The 23150-nt window shown below is 43.2% G+C and overlaps 1 protein-coding gene across 2 annotated transcripts in view; it reads right to left on the reverse strand.

Moving 5' to 3' along the window:
- Positions 1-2755: 2755 nt before the first annotated feature.
- LOC135252563 (kelch-like protein 29) overlaps positions 2756-23150 on the reverse strand; it is a 136542-nt gene continuing 116147 nt past the window's right edge. For both annotated transcript variants that reach the window (XM_064330793.1, XM_064330801.1), the window contains exons 10-14: positions 22616-22798; positions 21364-21544; positions 14965-15158; positions 8790-8934; positions 2756-4045 (exon numbers count right to left, since the gene is read on the reverse strand). In XM_064330793.1, coding sequence (XP_064186863.1) covers positions 3862-4045; positions 8790-8934; positions 14965-15158; positions 21364-21544; positions 22616-22798 — 887 coding nt within the window. In that variant the 3' untranslated portion in view covers positions 2756-3861. The remainder of the gene's footprint in view (positions 4046-8789; positions 8935-14964; positions 15159-21363; positions 21545-22615; positions 22799-23150) is intronic.

Here is a 23150-nt window from a genome sequence, read left to right on the forward strand (position 1 = left end):
CTTCAAAGTCATTTCTGTTCAGGAGGGCGTACAGCCTTGAATCAAAAGCCACACAGACATTTAATCACATTTAAGGAGTTCCATTCTCCCTCTTCCATCTACTACCCTTGGTTCTCTGAAGACAATTAAATCTGCTCGCAAATGTGTCGCCCCCTTTTTGAACAAACACGCACAGGCATGCATGCACGCATGACTAGACGCACAGAGACTCGCATACGTGCACACGGCAAGGGCGACTAATTTGCGTGAGTGTGGTATACAAGCAAGAACGAACCTGACAAGCTCCTCAAGCAGACGTCCTCACCTTGTGCTCCTGGCTGCTTTGGGGTGTGTTGCTGTTGCGAGGTAAGACACTGCAGGCAAAACTCACCAGAAACTTTGTTCTCTCCTCTGAAGGTGTGGGCACCTCAATCCATAACTGTGTGGGATGATGATATTTTTTTTGAAAGGACTGGTATTTATAAATCCAAAAAGGTTGTGCATTTGAAATATACTCTGAGTCATTGCCTGTCTGAAAGCTTGGTAAAAATGACTCCTTTACACAATATCATTAATTTCAACCTAATGAGTCTTAACTGTGACAGGGTAATACGGGAGAAGTCAATTTCTCAAAATGCATTTCTCTGGTTTTGAGAATACATTTTTAATTGTGTTTAATTATAACTGAATGAGCCGTGATTGCACCTGAAAAATCTCATTAGAACATGCTAGAATGTACATCCGTTAATTACAGACGAAATGCTGAAAAGATCTGAACAGAAAATGATTTTCTTTTTTACCTGATATGATCTCAGCCTGGAACCCCATAAAAATTCATTAGCTTCAACAGACATACCTGACTTTCGACAAATTGTCAAATCATCCCACAGGGACGACTAACAACACGACGACACAACAGGAAACTCAATTTTAGCACCTCTTAAACAGAGATTAAAAGATTGAAAGTAAAAAGCAAGCTGATCGAATGTTAGAAAAGAACCACCACGAGAGCTGTGAACTTTACAGCTGCAGTCACAGTGTGTACACCCATGGCTTTCCAGCTGCTCTGAATCCATACAGCTCCTGTCAGAGCCGGAATGGCTGGCAGTGTTCACTGTACAGGACATTCTGTTGAAGGGCCTACAGAGGCTGCTGTAGGTTTTACCAACACCCGTTAAGACATAACAGCCGGAGGTAAACGGCAGGCTGAATCCGCCGGGAGGAAACGAGCTGACCATCACCAAGGGATAAGTCTGTGCCTGTCAACCACTTCACATTCAACAGCTGCTGCCGAGTTGCTAAATTGGCTTAAAAAATAAGAATGATTCTTTGTCCAATACTGTGTAGAGATGATTGATAATTTCTGCGGCCAGTGTAATAAGGCTGACTCAAGTGCAGAGTAACTTGAGAACGGTGGCATTGTGCTACCTGCCAGGGCAAGCAGATTAGCCAACCAAAAGGAAGACTTGAAGTTGCAGCAAGTTTGGTTGCGAAGCCGTTATCTCACAAATACAGGAGTCCCTTCCTTTCAGACGCCATGCAAATTACAGTGGATATCTGCCCGGGCGTCATAGAAAGCCACTCTTGCTGTGATAGATAAGAGCACACTTCTGCAGTGCTGTGTAAACTCGAAACAGCAGCGACTCTCACACTCCACCCGTGCTGCAAATTACTTCAGCCCCTGACAAGCATCTTCATTTTCAACGGCGCCCCTCCCCGAAAGAAGAAGCATCGCGGCTGCCACGCGCCGAACAGATGCTTTTGCTTTTCTGCCCGTAGGCATGGTAACCAGAAGAGGTTACAGCACTGGCTTTGTCTCACCTCGCACTTGAGGGGGTTCAGACAGATAAACCCATTTGAATTTCTCTCACAGTAAACTCCCTCACTGCAAGTTTCCAAAATGCACCTTCAAAAGCAACCTCTCCTTTAAATGAGCATTTAAAAAAAAATTGGTACTGAAATAGGGCCAGTGGTTAACACATTGCTCATAAAACAATAGAAGATCAACAAGTGGCAGGCAACAAACTATGGCAAGTGCATGATAACAGTGTTTTCACTGCTTCATTCCATGCCGGTATTTACTGTAACAACCTGATATAGTAAGTAGCTACCAAACCAAAAAAAAAAAAAAAAAAATAGAAAAAGCACAGCCAGCATCAACTCATTAAAATTGTTGCTATACTTGGCATATTGTTATGTAATCGATATCTAATTTTAGCATCGTATTCTAGCTTACTAGCTAGCTTACATGTAGGTAACAATAGGTTCTTTAGTTTGGTGACTTAGCGACCAGGAAGCATGTTTGTGGCTAGTGAGAGCTCCGTGAGCTACACTGAAAGTGATAAACAACTTTCCAAAGTTTATCTTCTTGCCGTTAGGGAAGAGACCCAGTTACAAACCAAATTTTTATCAACAACAGCACACATCACACAGCCCCGATCCCCAACAGAGAAAAGAACAAGGAGGGCAGGTCGACTTCAAACCAAAGACACTGCACGAAAAAGAAGACAAACTCAGAGAGAAAGAAGAAATGCTTGTTTGACAGGTATTATTATACAAGTCTGTCTAAAATTACATAGCATCTCACCCCAAGGATAGGACCAGGGAGGAATTTGCCTGCATGGCCATGCACACATATGCTGCTTTTAATCGAGTGTGTGCTATATGTTTACTGTACTGCGTATGCGTATGTGGGGGGGGGTTGGAGTACGCACCTGTGCATGAGTGCGTAAGCATATATGCATGCATCACAGGTCAAAGAAAGATGCCACACCTCTTCTAGATTATGCATTACTATTTATTTCACATTTGTCCTTTTTTAGACATTTATTTCTGAGTCTAACTATCAATTTACCTAAAAAAAACATTTATACAGCATCACAGTGAGTTTTTAAAATAAACATTTTCTCCTTCTGTAATTTACAAACTGTCCCCCCAACCCCAGACAAAAAACAAAAAAAACCCTGCAACCCCACTGCAGCCCCCCTCCACCCTTCTGGCCCATGGGGTCAGACATCAAAAATAAAAAAAATAATAAACACAACAGACCCCTTTGAACCTCAGGGAATTTGTGCTTTGGCAAGGAGGGGGTGATCCATGTGTTCATGTCCAAATCGGGGGTGCCCCCATCCTGGCCCAAAATGGCCTCACCTGTTTGCTCGAGGTCATTTAATGGGATAAACCTGGTCTGGTCCGTGGCAGCGTCACCATTACGGCTCTCCAGCAGTACATAGAGGAAGCGGCTCCCATTTTGTCTGCAGAGGAGCCCTTACTGTGCGTAACAGGTACATCGAGATGGCTCTCAAACTCGTTTTTATAACCTGCCAACCAACCCCTCCATTTCAACTTGGAGCAGGTTAATTGGTACCTTTATGCTGTGTAACAACAGGCCTGTGATTTGTCTGCAGTCCGTCACTCATTAAGTGGGGAACTTCTACAGTACTTCTCCGTAGAATGCCCTCAACCCTGGAAACTCGGAACCAGCACTAAAGTGGGCTAAGCCAAATAAAAAAGCTGGAGTGTTTTAATGGTACTGACGGCTGGCTGTAAGCCTAGTGGCACTGCTCTGCTCGTAGGTCTGGTAGGAGAAGGTGCACTATATCATACAGCCGAGGCACAGGGAACGCCATAAGGAGACGAGAGGTAACACCCAAGTGTCTGCGTGTGGGAGGGGCTGGCCTGCGTGGGGAGGGGGAGTGGTCCAGTCGTGATGGGGGCGGAGTCGTCCACTCTGGATGTACGATACGTGAAGCAGAGGGGGACTGAGTAAGCCACTCTGGATGTCATTCGTTTGATGGGGCAAAGTGAGCCACTCTGGACGTGGGTCATGTGACAGAGGCGGAGTCAGCTGCTCTGGATGGGGGTCACGTGACCGGGGCAGAGTCACCCGCTCTGGATGTATTTCTTGATGGTGACGCAGCCGTGGCGGAACAGCGGGCAGGGCATGCCCTGAAGCAGCGTCCACGCGTTGGTGCTGGGGTCAAAGGTCTCCATGTTTCCCAGGGCGGGACCCTCGCTGCTCACCACCCCTCCCGTCGCGTAGATCTTCCCGTCCAGGATCGCCGCGCTGGGTGGGGTGGGAAAAACGCAAGTCTAACATAGCTCATGTAATGTTACAGGTACACAGACATGACAGACATAGCCTTAATGCAGCCAGGAGCAGTAACGTTTACTAATTGATATTACCCTGGGCACTGCAAGAGGAAAAACTAAGCCACTATGCGTGATCGCTAAAACATTTAAACACAAGATATAGTATATTAATACACTATATATAAGATAAAGTCAGCATACTGATATACTATATACTACATTTAATGTATATACATTGACCCATTTAAACACTACAACTATTGGCGAAAGATCAGTGGCAGGTTATGCTGATAGTTACTATAGCCATGAGTAATTTCACTGCAGCAATTAGTCTTCTGCCTTTGTTGCAGACACGCTGGCTTTTCCATTCACACCCACTCAGTTCTACAAAGCAGTAACTGTTTTTTCAGATTTTCACTTTGTAGACCAACTGTAAAACACGGCTACCACAGGTGTGAACGTTCCAAAAATGCAAAACATGGAGATTACCCGAAAATGTAATTTTGAGATTCTGAAAATATTTTTGCGCTTGAAGATGATATCGACTGAATAAATAAGAGTTTGGTGACCCCTTGCATGGTTCTGCTTGAGTGATGGCAGATGAAAAACAATATAAGAAATTCTTCCCGCTATCGATGGAGTGCCTGCATATAAATTCACCAGTCCAGTAGGATGGTGTGGAGCCCTGGAGGGTAATTTTATGCCGCAAAGAGAGTAACACTCTAAAGCATGTGGGATTCGCACCCAGACCAAAGTAGCCTCAGGCCATACTTGGCAGAAAGTTCTGGACCAAATAAATCCCATAAGGGAGCACAGCTACAAAAGGAAACAGCATGTGAGAAATGTAACACATCAGAGAAGGGAGTGCAAATTCTCTAGAAAGAACACTTGAAGACTTCCTCTCCATATGCACTCTTGCACCTGGACTATTACAATGTCCTTCTCACTGGTCACCGTGCTTGTGCTGCTCAACCTATACAGTTAACAGAGAATGCAGCCTTGTCTAGGGTTGTCCCAAGCGTGCTCATCTCAAACCCCTACACATCTCACTACACTGGCACCTGGTACTGCTTGCAGCAAATATAAAATCTTGGCACAAGCCTATAGGGCAGTAAATGGAACAGCTCCACCATACTCCAACCAATGTTCAAACCCTACAGCCTAGGCAGATCTCTCCATTCCACAAGCTTCAGGTGATTGGCTCTCCCCTCAAGATGCCTGTCTGGACTGACCACCCAGTGGTGCAGTGAACTTCCCACGGTCGACTTTAGATGTAGACCCACCTCTTTAAACTTCATCTTTGTTTCCATCCCATCTCCACCCCAAGCATGTATACAATTCCTTAATTTAGGGTCTCTGTGTGGTTCTAAGTCACATTATTGTTTCTTCAGTCTTTCACTCAGTGTTATGGATACAATCTAAGTATTCAGAATTTGCAATTTGGCTTTCAGTAAGCATAGGTAGCTTGCCCTTGTGCCTTTGTGATGCTGCCTCTATACTTGCTGCTCTGGGAATGTTGTTAGCTCCTATATTTTTAGTTGTTCAGGAAAGAGCATCTGCAACAAATGAATGACATAATGAAACAGCAAATTTCAGCTTTTTCTTTTACTGATATGCTGGGTTCAGAGGAGAAAACTCCAAGTTTAGAAAGTAAAAGTACTCCCCAGTATTTTGTTTCAGTCACCTGGATTTGCTAATTAGCTCAATTTTAGAGCCAGGATGCAGCACCAATTAGTGAAATCAGCTGGCTGAGTTCATGGGTGAAAAATAACACATGGCAGGACATTTACTTTCTGACCCCTGGACTTTCCACCTCCGGCTGGGTTTGAATAGGCCAGCGTTCCTCTGTTTACCACAGTCTTACAGTATTTCCTCCTAACAATGCAACAGCTGTCCAACGGCAACCACTTGCAACCTCTCCTCCAATTACCTTGGGCTCTCTGCCGTAAAACCTTTTGGCTGTTGTGTAAAATAACCACAGGCATACAGTTGAAAGTGTTGGAAGAATATGTGTGCTTCAGAAGCAGTGCGCCTGGTGTGTGGGTGGTTTAGTATTACTCGACAGGAGACACAATTGGTCATTTTCATTTTGGGGTGGAAAAAGAAAGGAAATGGGGGCAATAATTTAAAGAAAGCAAATACAAACACACACACTGTATAAATATAAATGCATGCAAATACAAATATACATATATTAATGCAGATCTGAGTTCCTTCTCCCTTTTCTCAGGGCCGATTTGCTTATTTACTGTTCAGGTTTCTGAGCCTCAGGGAAATTCCCAGACCTGATGATGAGCTTAATGATAACGCCTGCCATTGTGGCTCAGATTCATTATAAGCCATGTAAAGCCCCTTCAGGAAAATCAGCTATTCTATGATTTTGTCCTGAGTGAACATCCAACACACTCAATTAACGCAAACGGCAGAAGGAGCCTTCTGATTAATAAGGAGAGACTCTGATGTATCTGAGTGTGCATGAATTCAATGCAGCAAGTCACTATGGGTGATGACAAAAGAAAAACGCAATAATAAACAATTACATGCAGGTGTTTTTTTTGAATATGGTTGTGCAGTAATGACAGTTAAGCTGGACAGCATATTTTTTTAATTGCAGCAGCTTCTGCTAAGACAGCAAACTTGTCACCCTGTGAACTGTGAATGTGTTTCCTGATCCTCAGAAAACCTTGAAAATGAACAAATGCTAATCATGGCCTGAATATTTAAAGACAGCATGTCATTTAAATTTTCATAAAAGATTAACCTCATTTATATTCACACTGGCCAATTTTTTTTGTTCATACATGGACTGTCCCTAGACTACAGTAAACTTATCTACCGACATTACATTCTCTCTCCTTATTTAAAAGGGAGCACCAGCTAAAAATATCGGTTAACATATAACATTAATATTTTTCATGTAATACTTTAGCCCATACCAAAGAAAATGTGAAGAAACGCACCCAAGCCCACCCCATGATGTCACCTTGTTCACCATTGTTGAGAATTTATTCAGAAAATATAGTGGAGGCCATCAGATCTGCAGCCTGGGTGAGGGTATTAAGTCAATGTACTTATTAAACCCACATCTTTTTTTGGATGTAAGTTAAGAAAACAATCTTGTATTATGTGCCATTCAATGTCTTGACTAATGAATAAACTAGTTATATCTATTGGGGGAAAGGGGGGTGGGGGGATTAATAGATGAATCAATTCTTCATAAATACAGAGAAAACGAGGGTCTTTGCCATTACACGAGGCTGGCTCATTAAGACTCTTACCCACTATAGAGCCGGAACCAGGCTGGTTCATTAAATCTATTTCTCCCTCTGGAGCTGAAACCAGTCTGACTAGGGCTATGATGAGCCAACTCCATTCCTGCTTGAAAGGGTCTTATGCTTTCTTTGGAAAAGCTGCACAGAGAGCCCTGAAGACAAGTCTACTTTGCTAGGTGCATTTGAAGCCCCTGACATCCCTGACCCAAAACCTTCCATGATATTTCTCCGAAAGCTGCAATGCTGTGCATGTCAGAGGGCAGACAGAGTAGCACAACTTCAGAAAGAGTCTCTCATTTTCCAAGGTTCTAGAACCCAGGCTGGGTGAAATTCTGTGGAATCCCTACCATAACCATGATGAAAGCAGGAGAAGTAGTTTGGCCTGTAGAAACAGCTTTGCAGAGATTATACTGATGTTTATCCTACAACCGATGATCTCAATAGCTTAATTAATTGTATTATTCCTTTTAACATTTTGTTTTTATTTTTAAGCGGAAGTCACATCATACAGTTGCTTTAGGTTATCACAGGGGTGTAGGAGTGATTCAGAGCCTGGGGTTTTTTTTTTTTAATTTTTAAATTAAAAAAATTTAATTTTAAATTAAAATTTTTTAATTTAAAAAATGTAAAAAAATTAAAATAAAAAAAAAACTTAAAAGCTTATTTCTGGAGTTTTTTGAGAACAGAATATACTAATTACTGTAGTTGTAAGAAAGTCTCATGGTTCTCAGGTAAACTGCCATGCAAAAATGCAAAAACTTTTACGATACACCCTGAGAAGTAAACTGGAGTAACATATTTTCTTGACCAGTGTTATTTAATAGGACACCAGGTGAAAAAATGCATAGCTCAATCTGTATAATTGGAATTGATATAGTTAAATTTACCAGTGTAGAATTGTAGGAAAGTGGTGCAATCATTGTTGCAGCAAAGATATCTTTCATGCAGTGATTTTCTTAGAGAGCCAACAAACAACACTAAAAATGCAATAATTGCCTTAAAAATGCTATTATTGATAAGTCAATAACAATTCCCCCATCAGCTTGAATTATTTGATCATATACTGAATGATGCTGATAGCTCCTGCAACTTAGTTGTCTTTAAGGTTGTTTTTCTAAAGAAATGCCTAATGTCTTCCTTTTCACACCCGCTGCATTAGTTTAAGTGAATACGAACACAAGGAGATGAGAATGATGAAGACGAAGGCATTAGAATTGTGCTCTACATAATGTGCCATGTGTAGGATATCTGAAAGATCCACCACATACTGCATACATAGCAGCTCCAAATGACTATGTAAATGATACAGCACATACATACTAATTCAACTGTTCATATTTCATCAAGAAAATGGGTTTTCTTGGTTCTTCACAGAAATGAAAGAAAGACAAGCAGGCTTGTAGATTCTCTTTGCCCTAGTTTGATTCATGCTGCATCAGTTCTTACCTGCAGAACTGCCTAGAGTGGTTCATGTTGGGTCCAGCCTTGATGTTGCCTCTCTCGGGGTCGTAGATGGTGGTGGCTCGGGCGTAGGCTCCGCCCAGTATGTAGATAAGACCGTTAAGAGTCACAGCGGGGGCATATTTGTTATCTATTAACAAAAGAGGAAAAAAAAAATAATAAAAAAAGTTCCCATTTTAAATAGAAAATTGTAATTGCCTTTTTTTTTTCAAATAATACATTTTAAAAACACACTCCAAGTACATTTACATATAAACTCCCATATTCATACATGCAGTTATGAACTGCTGCATAGCGCATTCAGCCATTGTATCAAGAAAAGCAGTTACTGCTCAACAATTATGATGGCATGATGACAGAGAGGACAGAGGGTGTTCTATGCTGTGTATTCAGTATCTAAATGGTGGTTTTCACATAAACAGGAGCCGCATGAGTGTCTAAAACGAGGCTTCTTTGAGCGGCTTGGATTACTCCAAACCTTTCAGCTCATAATGAGACTCCGCAGACGTAGAAGGGCCTTTTCATTTAGGTGAGGAACAAACCTCAAAACACAAGATGTGCAGAGTACGAGGACAAAAAAAAAACAACATTTCAATTTCAAGTATCTCCATCCTGCAACAGACCTGCCAATTATCTCACTGCCTGAATTCAATAAAAAAACAACCCATCAAAGCTCTCTGAGCACTAATGGACACATTTCCTGGTCCTCCACTCTTTGCAAAAAGAGCTAGATGGAAAATTCTCATCTTATAAAAATGACAAAACTATGAGAACCGCTATTGCCTGTGATGTTTAATGAATAAAGTCAGAAATAATAGTAATCCTCGAATCAGAACACACTCACATTATAACTGAACAATTAAGCTCTCCGATACAAGCAAGGCTCTTATGTGCATGTATGTACTCTTCTTAGCATTAAAGCATCTTGGTAACCTTCTCCTGAGCTGTCCATCATACACATTTCCATGACAACTGCATTGCTTTGTAAAATGGCAAGTGTTTGTAATTAAATTCCATCAGCACCAAAAGCTGTAATCTTTTTCAAAATGTGCTCACATAATAACGGGTCAAGTGGACACAATTGCATATTCAATATTTTTGTTACCCTTTTTCATGAAATTAATAATTGCACCACAAGCTCCAATTTCGTCTGCATCATATTAACTTAATGACTTGGACCAGCTGAGGAGCTCTATTGTGGATTACCAATATCTCAGGATTACAATAATATATGCCTTGGACAGGTTGGAGTTCAACCTATTCTTTCTTGTATGAGTAATAACCAGGAAAAAGAATTGAATAATTGATGAGACTAATACATAACTGAATGACAGTAACTAGCGCTTACTAGTGATTTCACTCTGCAAAAAGAGATATATACTCGTGCATGCTAAATGAATCACAGCATGTTTCAGATTATGATAACCTTAAAACACGTTATCAATTATTCTCCCAGCAGTGGAACTGTCTCACAGATAATTATGATACAGTCCAAACGGGCTCTTTGCCAATATATTTTTTAATACAGAATCAATCCTCTCGCTTGTTTTAGCCACAAAGAGGAAAGTGACTCTCTCCACATTGCCTTTACAGTTCCCCTGATAGGAGCATGCATACCAAATTTCAGCCATTCTGAGTGCATGGGCTTTAAACATATATTTGTGAATGCAAAATAAAATGTGTCAATCCAATGCATTTGCAATGGCCGTGCAAATCCGACGAATTTGAAATCGCTGTGAAAGGTTGCAGACACATTAACGTGCCGCAGCCAGCCAGGAGAGAATGAAAGGCTTTTCTGATTGTGATGTCATGCTGAAAAATAGATCTTTTTACCCAACACTTCCCCTCGAGATTACCCAAGACGAACTCTAGACAAAAAGCATTACAATATTCAAAACCAGTTTCTTTATTTCGTTTTTTTATTCAAGTGAGGACTTGCTTCAGGTATTTGAGCTGAGCAAATGTATACAACTGCATTATTTAAAACCTTGTTATACCACCAGCAACAAAAAGAAAAAAAATACTTAGGGAAAAAGTGCGACTTACAAACAGAGAAACCCAATACCAGGAAAAAGCAAATAAATAAGCATCGGTGTATCTAACAACACCAAAACCTGTCAACAAGAGCTTCTGTGTGAAAGATAAGTGGCTTATCTTCGACAGAACTGATTAAAAGAAACAGTGCCTCCCAAAGCATTCCAATTTAGAGAAATACTTTTTTTAATGTAGTCCTTGGTTTACCAATAAAATGTTCCAGTTACCAATAAAGGTTTTAAAAAAAAGGCTTGTAAGTTTGGCAATTTGTTTGTGATTAAGGAAAGAGTTTTTTTGGGCCCATCCTACCTGCAAAGCCAAGTATTTACCGGCAAAATATTTTTGTGGCAGGACTAATTCATGTTAATGTTTTAAGATATAGTGCACATCAATTTTATGAGAAATTTGTCCAGTGTTGTTTTTCATCCTTGTTTTATCACCACCATGCTCATTGCCAACGCCAGCCCTTGGTTTTAACTAGCTGTATAAAGGCAGAGTACAGTATTTTCCATTAATGTCCAAATCAACAATTTCCCTTGCTTGGTCTAGTAAACACAGTAAACTTTGGCCACATGGTGCTTTTAGCAAACACACACACACACACACACACACACACACACAGACACACACTCCATAGTTTGAACCCCTTGTATGCAATGCTGACAAGTGACCCTAATCCTAACCGCCCCCTCCCCCCCCCCCTTTCCCCAACTACACAAAATGCCACATCAGCTGGGATCTCCAGCAAGGTGCAGTGTGGTACACAGGCATTGCTATCAAGCCCTCAGGTATGCACGCACGCACGCACGCACACACGCACACACACACACACACACACCTTACTCCAGCCCTGCTACACCATCAGATGTGCATCCCTTCACTCACTCTCACAGATGGGAGGATTTCTTTCTGAAGATTTTAAGAAAGTCTGAAGGACACACAGGAAGTCTTGCAATGCCACGCTCAGAAAGGTGTGTAATTAACTGAGAATAAGACTTGTAGAGCTTTTTCCCCAATGCAACAGACCGGCGTTAAGTCCTCCAAATACTAACACAAGTCTAGAGCCAAGCATCCAAGAATCCAAAAAAATACCCATCAGTCACCCATGTAAACAGTTAAAGACTATATAAACCAGTAAGTAGATAGAGATGTCTTAAAATGCAGTCTTTTTGAGAGGCACTCTCGTAGTCAACACACATCAGGTAAGAATAAAAAGAGGAAGTGTGAGTTCGAAGCACCCCAACATTAAACAGATCTCTGACCACCGCTCTTAGGCAGCATCAGTCAGCTGTAACCACCCTCAGCATTTGGCTTTATCTCAGCAGGACTGCTGCAGTTCCAGCACCTAAATAATTTTTCTTTTCCAACTCTCCAATAACAATAATACCGGGATGCTCCTTCACATCTTCATGGTTCGCTATGTTTATCTGTTTTCTCTAAAATGGAGTAGCCTTCAGAATCACTTTGTCACAGAATCCAAGAGATATCCAAAAGTTTCCATAACTCATTTTTGACCAAAAATGCAGTTACTGCAGTTTGCCTTTGTATGGCAGTATGCTTCATGAGGAATCCCTAGAAAAATTAATGTTGTTAATGATGTTTGTTTTATGATTTAGGAGAAACTGTCAATGAGAAGCAGAACTTTATTCAGTGGCCATAGAAACATTCACTAAAATCTCCACAGGCACAGACCCCAGTGAAGCTCTCACATTATTATCAGCCTGGTGCAGTACATTGGTATGGCACACACAGTGCCTCATTTCCAATTAGAACTGAGATATTATTTGTTTACTTGGCAGATACCCTTATCCAGTATGACATACAGCACAGAGCTCTAACTCAGTATCTGTTTTAACAGCTGGATATTCAATTCACGTCACGTCCATCACTCAAGGATAAGAGAGCAGTTCCCCACATGGAAAATGAGCCCGCAGTCTTCTCAGTTTAGTTCTGTGAACATGACAATGCACCTACGTCTGAAAAACACTCCACTTCCTCAGCCTCTTTCAGCTAAGACAGACAGAATCCCTTACAGTAGGGATTTCTGGGTCTCCATAAAACACGTGGGGAGAAATTCAGACACACTCACCATGTAACACGCAGTCAGACTCAGAATTATTTACAGTGAGGAGGGGTTAGGGTTGCCTGATTGGAGGCTAAGCTCACTTTTAGGTGTTTGCTTGTTTGGAGTATAAACTCACAATTAGCGAGAGGGTAGCTACAGGAGCGGTCAGTTATCCCCCCTTTGCACGGTGGGGGCAGAGTGAGTGCTTCTCGACCGCGAGTACCTCGGGGACCTGGGGAATATTACAGAACAGATACTTTTTAATTTGAGATCCTTCCTAGTCTCACAGGTCTTTTGTTTTTGAGAAGCATTAGCCTCGGTTAATCCTGTCCAAACTGCACCAGGGAAATCCTCGTTTAACATTCCCAAATCCGGGGATAAAGGCAGAGATGAAAAAAAAAAAAGCACAGTGATTCGAAATTCTGACCCGAGCTGACCGAAATATTCTTCATCGACTCTCACAACACAATGAGATGAGCAGGTTACACACATCCTCCCTCTTCCCTACCCCCTTTCCTCAGGCAACAATACATTATAGTGTTCACATGTTTTCACATATTAACACCATACCATTAATATTTGATGTTTCCCATGTTGATTACACACACATCTGCATTACAAACAGTGCTTATGGGCCTCTGTATCAGCACGACACATTCAAAGTGTGCGTGTGTGTGTGTGTGTGTGTGTGTGTGGTAAGTATTTATGTTTAGCATGTGTAAAGCTTGTCCGCTTCTAAGTACGTGCATTTGTAAGTGTGCAGGCATCTGTTTTGAGTGTATTCCACCATGTAACATTATCTCAGAAACAAAGAAAGATATTGTCATGTAGAGTCAGATATTACTTTTACCTGCATGTAAAGAATACAGTTTCCACAGTGTACAGCTTCAGAAGTGATTCAATAATGCATTATTGTTTTTCGCTAATAATTCTATTGTCACCTTTTTTAAACATCATTCCCCCCTCTTATTCCCCATTTTTATTTTCTCTCAATTTGGAAATACTGTAGAAAAACCAATCCCATTGGCATTAAAAAACATTCAATCAGCAATTCAGGAAACACAAGACAGGAAACACAAGTACGCGCTCAGACGGAAACACGTGCACCTGGCGGTTCATTCCGAGTTCAGAGGAATGCAGGTGGGAGTTTGCTAACAAGGGCACTGGCGCATAATGAGGCAGCTGATATCCTGCTGACTGAAACCCTCCCTCGCTGTGAGACAAAGAGCAATTATGGACCGCCCCGTGGGGTTGCCGGCCACAGTTGGTGCTGGCTCAGTCAGGATTTGTGTTTGACAAATTTAGACTAATTTGGAAAATGTGTAATATGTCACACGGCACTGCAGTTGGACTTCTAAGATTTAGGTAAAGATTGTCAATGATGTTGGTCCTTCCGTGCGCAGAAGGATGAGACGTACATGTGCATAAATACACTAACCTTCCAATGGGAATAAAAAGCATGGATCCAGAGTTTATTTCGAAGCTCAGGAGCGTGTAGGTGTGGAGTAATGAGCCTTTCATTTTGACATTTTTAAATCAAACTGTAATCAAGATTCTCCACGGGAGGTTGATGCAACCGGCTGATTGCATGTGCGTATGTGTCCTCTAGCTTAGGCAGAAGTAAAGTGTACGTGTGTCTAGTTCAGACACAAATGCATGTGTCTATGTGCATGACAGACACAAGCTTGTATTTGCAAGCTTCTAGGTCACACAAACATAAGTGCCCGTTTTACAGTTTCAAAGCTTTAGCATCCTGAAAGAAGACCAAGAGAGGAGCACATTTTCAATCGCAGTAAAATTAATTCTCTCAATGCATGTAACAATGAAAGTGGGGCATGGCAAATAGGCCAGCCAAATGTCTCCAAGGACACTCTGAACTGCCAGCTCTGCGCCCTACCCAAAGGACTGGACCCCAAAACCTTACTTTGGACCAATCCTCGGCCTCCACAACTGTGCTCGAGGCCTCAGCAGTCAGTCCATACAACCACACTTAATATTTCAAACTTTTATAGAACATTTGATTAAAAATCAACACCGACCAACGTTTCTACGCGGTCTTACCGATCATGGGCGACTCGATGAAGCTCCAGGTGTTGGTCTGGGGTTCAAAGGACTGGAGGACGCCGGCAGAGCGCCCCGCCTCATTCACCCCCCCGAACACGTAGATCTTCCCGCCGCACACCGTGGCAGCCGCCGAGTGAACCGGCTTGGGCAGCGGCGAGACCGTCTCCCATTGGTTCGTGATGGTGTCGTACCTGGAACAACCAGCAGACCGTCAGTCAATGCAAGTCAGTTACCTCAATGGCAGCCATTGACCGTGAACTACAGATCATTAGCCGATCACTTACCGTCAGCCAATTACACACAGACAGTCAATGGCAGCCAGTGTAAGCAGGCATATTGATGTTGACATTTACACAATTATAACTGTACCTAGAGCTTGTGGTGCAGGCTTTCCATGCATCACTTGGCTAAAAAGAGACTAAATGGAAAAACTGTAAATTATAAATTGAGAGGTAGAGAGTAAAAAATACTATATTGGGCAACAGAAAATATTTTGTGCAAGTTATTACATCACATAGAATTTTACTAGTGTATTTGTAAATAAGTGAATAGGCAACCAGCACACCCTGGAGCAGCTACATGAATATGAATATTTTATACATCATAGAAACGATTCAAAACACCACTGAAAGGAATCCTTGGCCTGATAAATAGGAGTACAAATGCATACAGGGTTTGAATGATTCACAGTCAAATCAGAGGGGAATCTCCCCCCTCGTTGTCCTACAGAAAAAGCATGAAGGTCAGAACTCCGGCGACTGTGTGATACATCAGATGTGTTTGTGATTACGGGTTGGATAGTGACCCAGATTCCAAACCCAGTTTCAGAAGGAATTAAACCGTGGCACAGTCCCACACAGAGAGCGTGTGACTGGGGAGAGAACTGGGAGGGGCTGATTGTGGAGCAGGCTTACACAGCAGGAGCCTGGTATTACTGCCATATGTCAAATTCCCATACAAACTAGTGTGTTTACCACAGTAAACAATGAGAATAACTGCAATAGCGCAAGATTGTGTATCCCAGCATCACTATGATACGCACCATACATAGCTAGCTATAGCATAATTACATTCAAACTATCAAATCAAATCTTATAATTTTTCTCTAAAGGCTGAATTAACAGTCTCAATAATAAATAAATAATAAACAGCCTCCTCAACGGAAAATTCAAGAACTTGTAGGAACTTGTAAGAACTCCCAGAAGCCCTATTTTCACAGGAATCTGGTTAGCTACCCGACTCTCCAGAGTGGACATGAGGCAGGCTGCCATTGAGACAGGAGGCAGTATCATGCCCAGGCAGGGCTGAGGGCACAAGCATCCCAGCATGCTCCACCTGCAAACCTCTGAAAACAGGCCGCGTAAGTAGCCAAAGCGTAAAAGTAAGGACGGGCACTTAAGAGGTCAGGACAATAACAGAGGACTTGACTAGAGGGGGTTTTTGAAAAGAGAATGGTCAATTTAATATTTATTTTTCTATAGATTTATTTATGAGGCAGATGATCCGTTAAATCAATGCAGAAGCGCTGTCAGCATTTGTCGTGAGAATGTGAGCATTCGCACATGGATTTCACACCTACAGCAGCCATGCAGAGTGCAGATTGAGGAATCAACACATCATTATCATAATCATAAAGACTAGCAAATGCACCTGTATTCAATAGGCATGCATATATACTTCTTTGAATGCATACAGTATGTACATACAGGTATGTTCCCGCGTATGTGTGCATATTTGTGTTTCTATGTGTGAATAGTGTGGGAATTGATGTCACTTTTTAGTCCATTTCCTAATAAGTTTTTAATTATGACATGTCAATAGCAGAAATGCTAATAGCTTTTTAATGAATTATTGTCACGTATGTGTGCTGAGGCCAGGCACAAACCTGTATTTAATCAACTAACAAACAGATGAGGAGCGTTTAGTTAAAGAGAAGCAAATTGCTTTCTGGACGCATTGTTTCTGTAAACACTGCAGAGACACTCACCTTTCAAACCCAAGGCAAACACTAGGGAAAAAACAGTCTACCGTGTTTACTTTCTACTGAATTAAACAAAGGAGATGTGTGTGTGTGTGTGTATGTACGTGTGTGCATGTGTTTTCACATGTGAATCAGAGGTGTGTGTAACTACGCACATGTCTAACTATCCAACTGTGGACCAAGGCATTATTTCACGTTGACGGTAGAGGACTAGGTAACCAAGTGGGGAGATTTTCCAAGTCCCCACTTGAAAAATTGTGTGTGCGCGTGTGTGTATTTACGTGTGTGTGTGTGTGTGAGAGCTTCTGCGTATGTTGGCTAAGGAGAAAATTCAAAACAATTTTAAAAATGGAATATATGCAATGAGTGCGTTCAGTCACATTCTATGAAATCGTTATTTCCCACTCTTTCTCCATGGCACCTTCAGCTGCTGGGCAATCCTGCATTCCTTGCATGCGTTTGTTTTCCCTGGCTGTACTGGGGCTGCCAGCCATGCGTCTAATTCAATCATGAAGCTACTCTGCCGGCGAGACCGCGCCGTTGTTCCTCGCCCCCGCCCCTGAACGCCTCTCTCTCTCCCGCCTTCACACAAGCCGCTGAACCTGCCCCCAGCACGCTAACCCACCCCCCCGGAAACCTTCTAAGCCCAGCCTCGGCCCGCACAGAACCCGCTAAACCAAGGCGCCCAACGCTCTTTATCCTTCCAGCGACCAACCGAAGACCAGGCAGGGGAAGGATGAGCTGGAGGTGTTGGCTCAGGGGGAGCTGGATTAGCGCTGCGGGGAGCCCTCATGGTGGGTTGTTGGCATAAGAACTTGCTTCGCCAAACCACAGGGGTGCAGAGAAACACAGTGATTAATCCGCAAATAGAAATATTTTCCTCCTTAGCATGCGCGCCATGTTCTCCTGCAAAACTTCAGAGACTGATTTCGCAGGCCTGCCGTTACCCCGGGTTTCATGGGAGTTCTGTAGCCCCACACAGCCTTTCTTATCAGCAAACACAGAGCAAGACCCCAGTCAGGGCATCTCCTCGCATAGAAACGCTAAGGATCGTCCTAACTTACTCTACAGTCCACGTGCATGAAGGTCCATGGGGAGCACCCTTTGCACCGTGATGCAAATATGTAAATGGTCTAACCTCTAAGAGGTAACTGGACCTCAGCCATCCTTTGCCCAGGGCCTTTACTGAATGCCTACAACATGGCCTCCACATACAAAAGTGAGCCAGAAGAAACACGAGCCAATGGGAAAAGGTGCAGACTAGGCTTGTGTGCAACTGAAGGGTTTCCTTCTGTGCTCCCATCTGGCCGTGCGCTGACCACCCCGTCTAAAAGCCCAGCGCATATGTCCCTCAACCTCATTGCCATGGAAATGGAGCAGACCCTGGTCCAGTGCACCCTCTTGGATATTCTGCGCACAGGAAGTCTGTCTGATCTTTTTTTTTGTACAGGAAATGTGTTTATGTTCCCTATTGGTGGTTATAAATTCTGTAATTTCTGTTTGCTTTTCTGCAAGTGTGTACCTATTCACTTTTTAGAAAGCAGAAAGTGTGTGTCTGTTCACTTTTCTTTGCACAGGAAATGCGTGTGTGCTCACTTTTCTGTGTACAGGAAATGCGTGTGCGCTCACTTTTCTGTGTACAGGAAATGTGTGTCCGTCGGATGATTATAAATACAGCTCCGGCTGTAACGGAGCGGGCTGCAGTCCAGAGAGGAGCGCTGATTGGGTGATTTCATGGTCCGGAGCGTGAAACCGACGGAGGAATGGAGGGAGCATGAAATGGAGAGAGGGATGGACGGCGGGCTGTAAATCATGAGTCTGAGGAGGAGGTCAGAGCTGCGGGAGCTGCCAACTGCTTGAATGCGCAGGCACGCCGCAAATCTAACTCTGCCTGAACGTGCATATGGACTGCGCAGCTCCTAATCGCGCTCAGCTATATAACTAACGCTCAGCGCTCCAGCCGACAGGACGAAAGCTATCTGTATCCAAGGTCCTACCAACGCCGCATAAACCAACTGCGCATTTCAGAGGCACGGCACTAACGATGCAGACACACACACACTCTGAAATAGACACTGTAGCAACCTCTACGTTTGGAAAAAAAGAACAAAAAAGTTTTATAGCACCATCACATACCTAAGACTGTGAGCGGGTGATTTTGCATTTAGACTGAGGATATAACACCAGAACAGCCTTTTAAGGGTAAATCCTTCAGCACAGTAAATCATATTATTGTGAGGCTGTATAGAACAGGGAGGAAACGCTAGGAAACCCTACCACGAGCGCCGTCCTATCTCAGCACTGCGAGGGAGAGGAGCGCGATTATAAGACACACGCTTTCTCACACGTCTGCGCTTCTGGAAATCTCAATAATTTTTATTTAAAGACGCGAGCGTGCGCCTTATTGTGGAACGATACCAAAAGCTCAGCACTTTCCTTAAAAAAAAAAAAAAATCTATTGAGATGTGCTGAATTACTGCATGTGGGAGGAAGCGTGCAGGACACGCCAGAATATCCATCATAAAATCAGGAGGGGGAACAATGCGGAGAGCTCAGCACTTTATATTAAAAATAAATAAAAACAAAAAGCACGTTTTCCAGGAGCAGCTCGAGAGCGGACGAGGGAAAGAAGCGGTGCCCCCCCGGGGGAGGGCTCTGACAGTTGTGCGATGTTCAGTCAGCCAGACCGAGCGTCTGATTGGTGCTGACACCGGACATAACAGCATTCGAATGCAGCGAATGGAAAATACCTGGCAAATATACGTCTCTATTTTGACACAAAAAAAAAAAAAAACAACTTCAGTTTTTTTTTTTTTTGAGGTATAAATTGTGGCGCTAAAAGTGCTTTCTCATGCAGCGTGAAATATTTTCCAAACGGGCTCACGTCTTGCACAGAAAATATGGGCCCCTGGCAGGAACTGCGAGAGACACACACTGAGCCCGGTGCCCGTTTTTTTTTTAAAAGTTCCTCCTGCGGTACGGTTTTCACTGATTACGACTGTTGGATTCACGATGAGAGCACTGAAGGAATGTCACATTCGCTCAAGTTCATTACCCAAAGTTAAGAACAGAGTGCAGTGTGGGTAGAATCTAGGCCACATTATCGTAATGATATAAGGCTATGAAGAGCCTTCGCTGATAGTGGCTCTGCCGTCACAGTGCTTCGCAGAGATGAGCTGAGTGGGGGAGAGATTAGGCTAACAGGGCTAAACAAGAGGGTCACAAGTTCAAATCCCATGTGTGACAATGCTGTGGAATCCGTGAGAAAAGAAGTTTGCTTCAGTAAGAAACCTACCTACATAAATGATGTGTGTACTGGCCGAGTCGTAAAGCACAAAGGTGTTCGTTGAACAAATAAATCAAGGGTGCTGGTTGATACATCCACACTGTTTGGAGGATGAGCCCCAAGATCTTATATCAAATCCAGACCATGCCAGTGCTGACTGTGCATGGCAGCCAATCAAGGCAACGCGCAACTGATGCTTGCATTGCCCAGGAAGGGAGGGTTTCGGTTGGCAGGGATGACAGCGCCTCATCGCTCACAGCTGACCCCTGCGGGTCGAGTGAGCGCCCGCAAGTCTGCCTGTTGAGCTTCGCGTTAAAGGCCTGATTTAGTGAGACCTTTAAGCATATCCAATACCTTTTAGCACACCCAAGACTAATAACACAACCAGTGATTGGTGCATGGTAAAAGGTTTAGCACCTTTTGCTTAATGTCTTAGTAAACTGGGCCCGAGTAGTCTTGCTCCATCTTATATTGTGCAAGCCTGACTGTGGTGTGAAAGGAAGTGTTGTGAAAGGAAGCCAATGTCATGAAAAATAAGTACCCCCTTACTAAGTTCCATTCTTCGATCGCCATTGTCATTTTTTGTGTACGTGGTCACAATTTGTTGTTTACTTAAGAAACATTTTCAGTTGGAAGACGTGCTTATACTGCATGAAAGCATATATTTCAAATGTCGCTTGTCTAATGCTGTTAAACTATTAATAAACACATTGTCAGTTTGTTAGCTGGATGAGTAGTTGTTATAAGTAAGGTATCCCATTAATTAAATTCAGCCAGCTTTAATGAGCTTTTAAATTCAGACAATTTTGAATTGGCGCATATACACAGCTAACAAATATACATGCAGGTCTAACATAAGCTAATGATCGCATGGTTGATACTACCAATGCTTTATCAATTGAGCTAACCTACTTACACGATCTAAGGTTAGCTAAATAAACCATTGGTATCATCCTTGCAATCATTAGTTAATGAGCTATCTTTTTGCAAGCTTGGTCAGCCGAATACAGATAGTAGCTGAATACAGATTTGCAGAGTTACGTGAGCTAAAAATGTAACAAACAGTACGGACTTTCGGTCCAGCAGATACGATAAATCGATAATAAATGTATAACTAAACGACGAAGACCTCTCCACATGGTCCAGACTTCCTGCCACCCCGAGGCCAGCGATGGCGTAGAGTTTCCCATCATACACCAGGCTGTTGTGGCGACACCGGGGGACGGTCATACGGGACACCAAGTTCCAGTTGTCCAGCAGCGACATGTAGCACCACACGTCCGACACGGTGACTCCGGACTCCATCCCGCCTGGGGAAGACGGCAATGCAAAACGCCGGTCACAGCTCCCTCATTCACAAGCCCACCTCACCCACTCAAAAAAGCACTTAAGGTACTTTTACAATACGCATCACCCATCTGGTTTCCCAATCAAAAATGTACGTGATTTGCATTTACTAATCCCATAGCACACCCACTCTGTTTACTGATCCAAAATAACGCTTAGAACACGCAGCAGTGTACGTGTTAAGAAGCAACGGGAGGGAAACAATGCGTTGTTGTGCGTGCAATCCTTTCCAAATTTATTGCTCTAAAATAATAAAATCCAATTTGGGTCGCAAGCATGTTTATAACGCATCACATATGAAAAAAGACTTTCTTCAGAAGGCTGTCCCAGGTCTGCAGACACTACCTACAGCTACATAAAAATAAACTTAAACTCCAGATGTTGTTATTCAGCGTGGGTGGTTATCTGGCTGCAGAGGCAGAAATACATAGGTCCCTGAGATATCATAATTAGTCTTGTCTGGGGGACATGAGAGGGAGGTTACTGGTACCATATACTTTGGCTGACAAAGAAATTAATATTTTAGATCTGACTATAGACAAAACAATGTTGATCAGTGTGCCCCCAACGTTTCTGGTGACCGTGATCAATTACTTTTCCTGCATCCCAGAAGCCGTTTAATTTTTCAAAATTTACCTTAAGGTTATCGCGCCGTTGCTGTTTAAAGCCACATCCGCATACGTTATTCAAAAGTATTTGCATTTTAATTTGTTATAATAATTAAAATTGTGTCAACTGTGCAGCCCCCAGGTCTTCGTGCTCTTAAAGCGGAATTAACAGTATTCAAAACTATAAGAAGAACAGCGCGTGATTTATGTTCCGTTATCTCTTTATCAAAGCGCATTCGGGAAGCCTGGGTGAGACACGGCACTGATGGGGAGCTCTGAGCATAGAGCCTCAGGAGGAGACCGTGCCTCAGGGGGGTTCTGGGAACCGCGGTGGCGGACGGTTCCTCCTGCCGCTCAGCGCGCAGCCTTCCCCGTCGCCGCGCTATAAATAAAAAAGGCCGCGTGTCAAAGGGCGGGTCCGCGCACCTGACAGGTAGATGTTGTCGCCGGCGGAGACCACGCTGAAGAGCTCGCGGTCGTAGAAGGGCAGGCTGGCCAGAGGGTACCACTTGTTGTTCTGCGGGTTGAAGCACGTGACGGCCGTCAGGGACCGCTGGTTCATCCCGATCACCTGTCGGCCCCCCACCAGCACGATCACCTCCGCCACACCTGGGGAGAGGAGAGAGGACAAGGGCATTATGGGAAACGGGGGGGGGGCTGGGGGGGGAAGAGCGGCATTTGGCACAGACACGGTCGAACGACGGAGCTAAAAAGGGATCAAAACAAACACGCTTTTCCACCGGATTGAACAATTTCTTTTCATCACTATTTTTCCATCAATTTCTGAGGACGATAATGAGTAATTCAGACGTGAAGGGGATCCAGGTCAAGGGTTCTCAAACCGTTATCAGTGAAGGAGACTCAGGGGGGCAGTAAGCAAAAAAATGGAATAAGTTCCCCTTCATGAAGGTTTTATTTTCATTTCCATATTTCACAGGTTACACATTTTCGGGCGTTCAGT

This window comes from Anguilla rostrata, chromosome 1 (genome assembly GCF_018555375.3).
Source record: "Anguilla rostrata isolate EN2019 chromosome 1, ASM1855537v3, whole genome shotgun sequence".
NCBI classification, from domain to species: domain Eukaryota; kingdom Metazoa; phylum Chordata; class Actinopteri; order Anguilliformes; family Anguillidae; genus Anguilla; species Anguilla rostrata.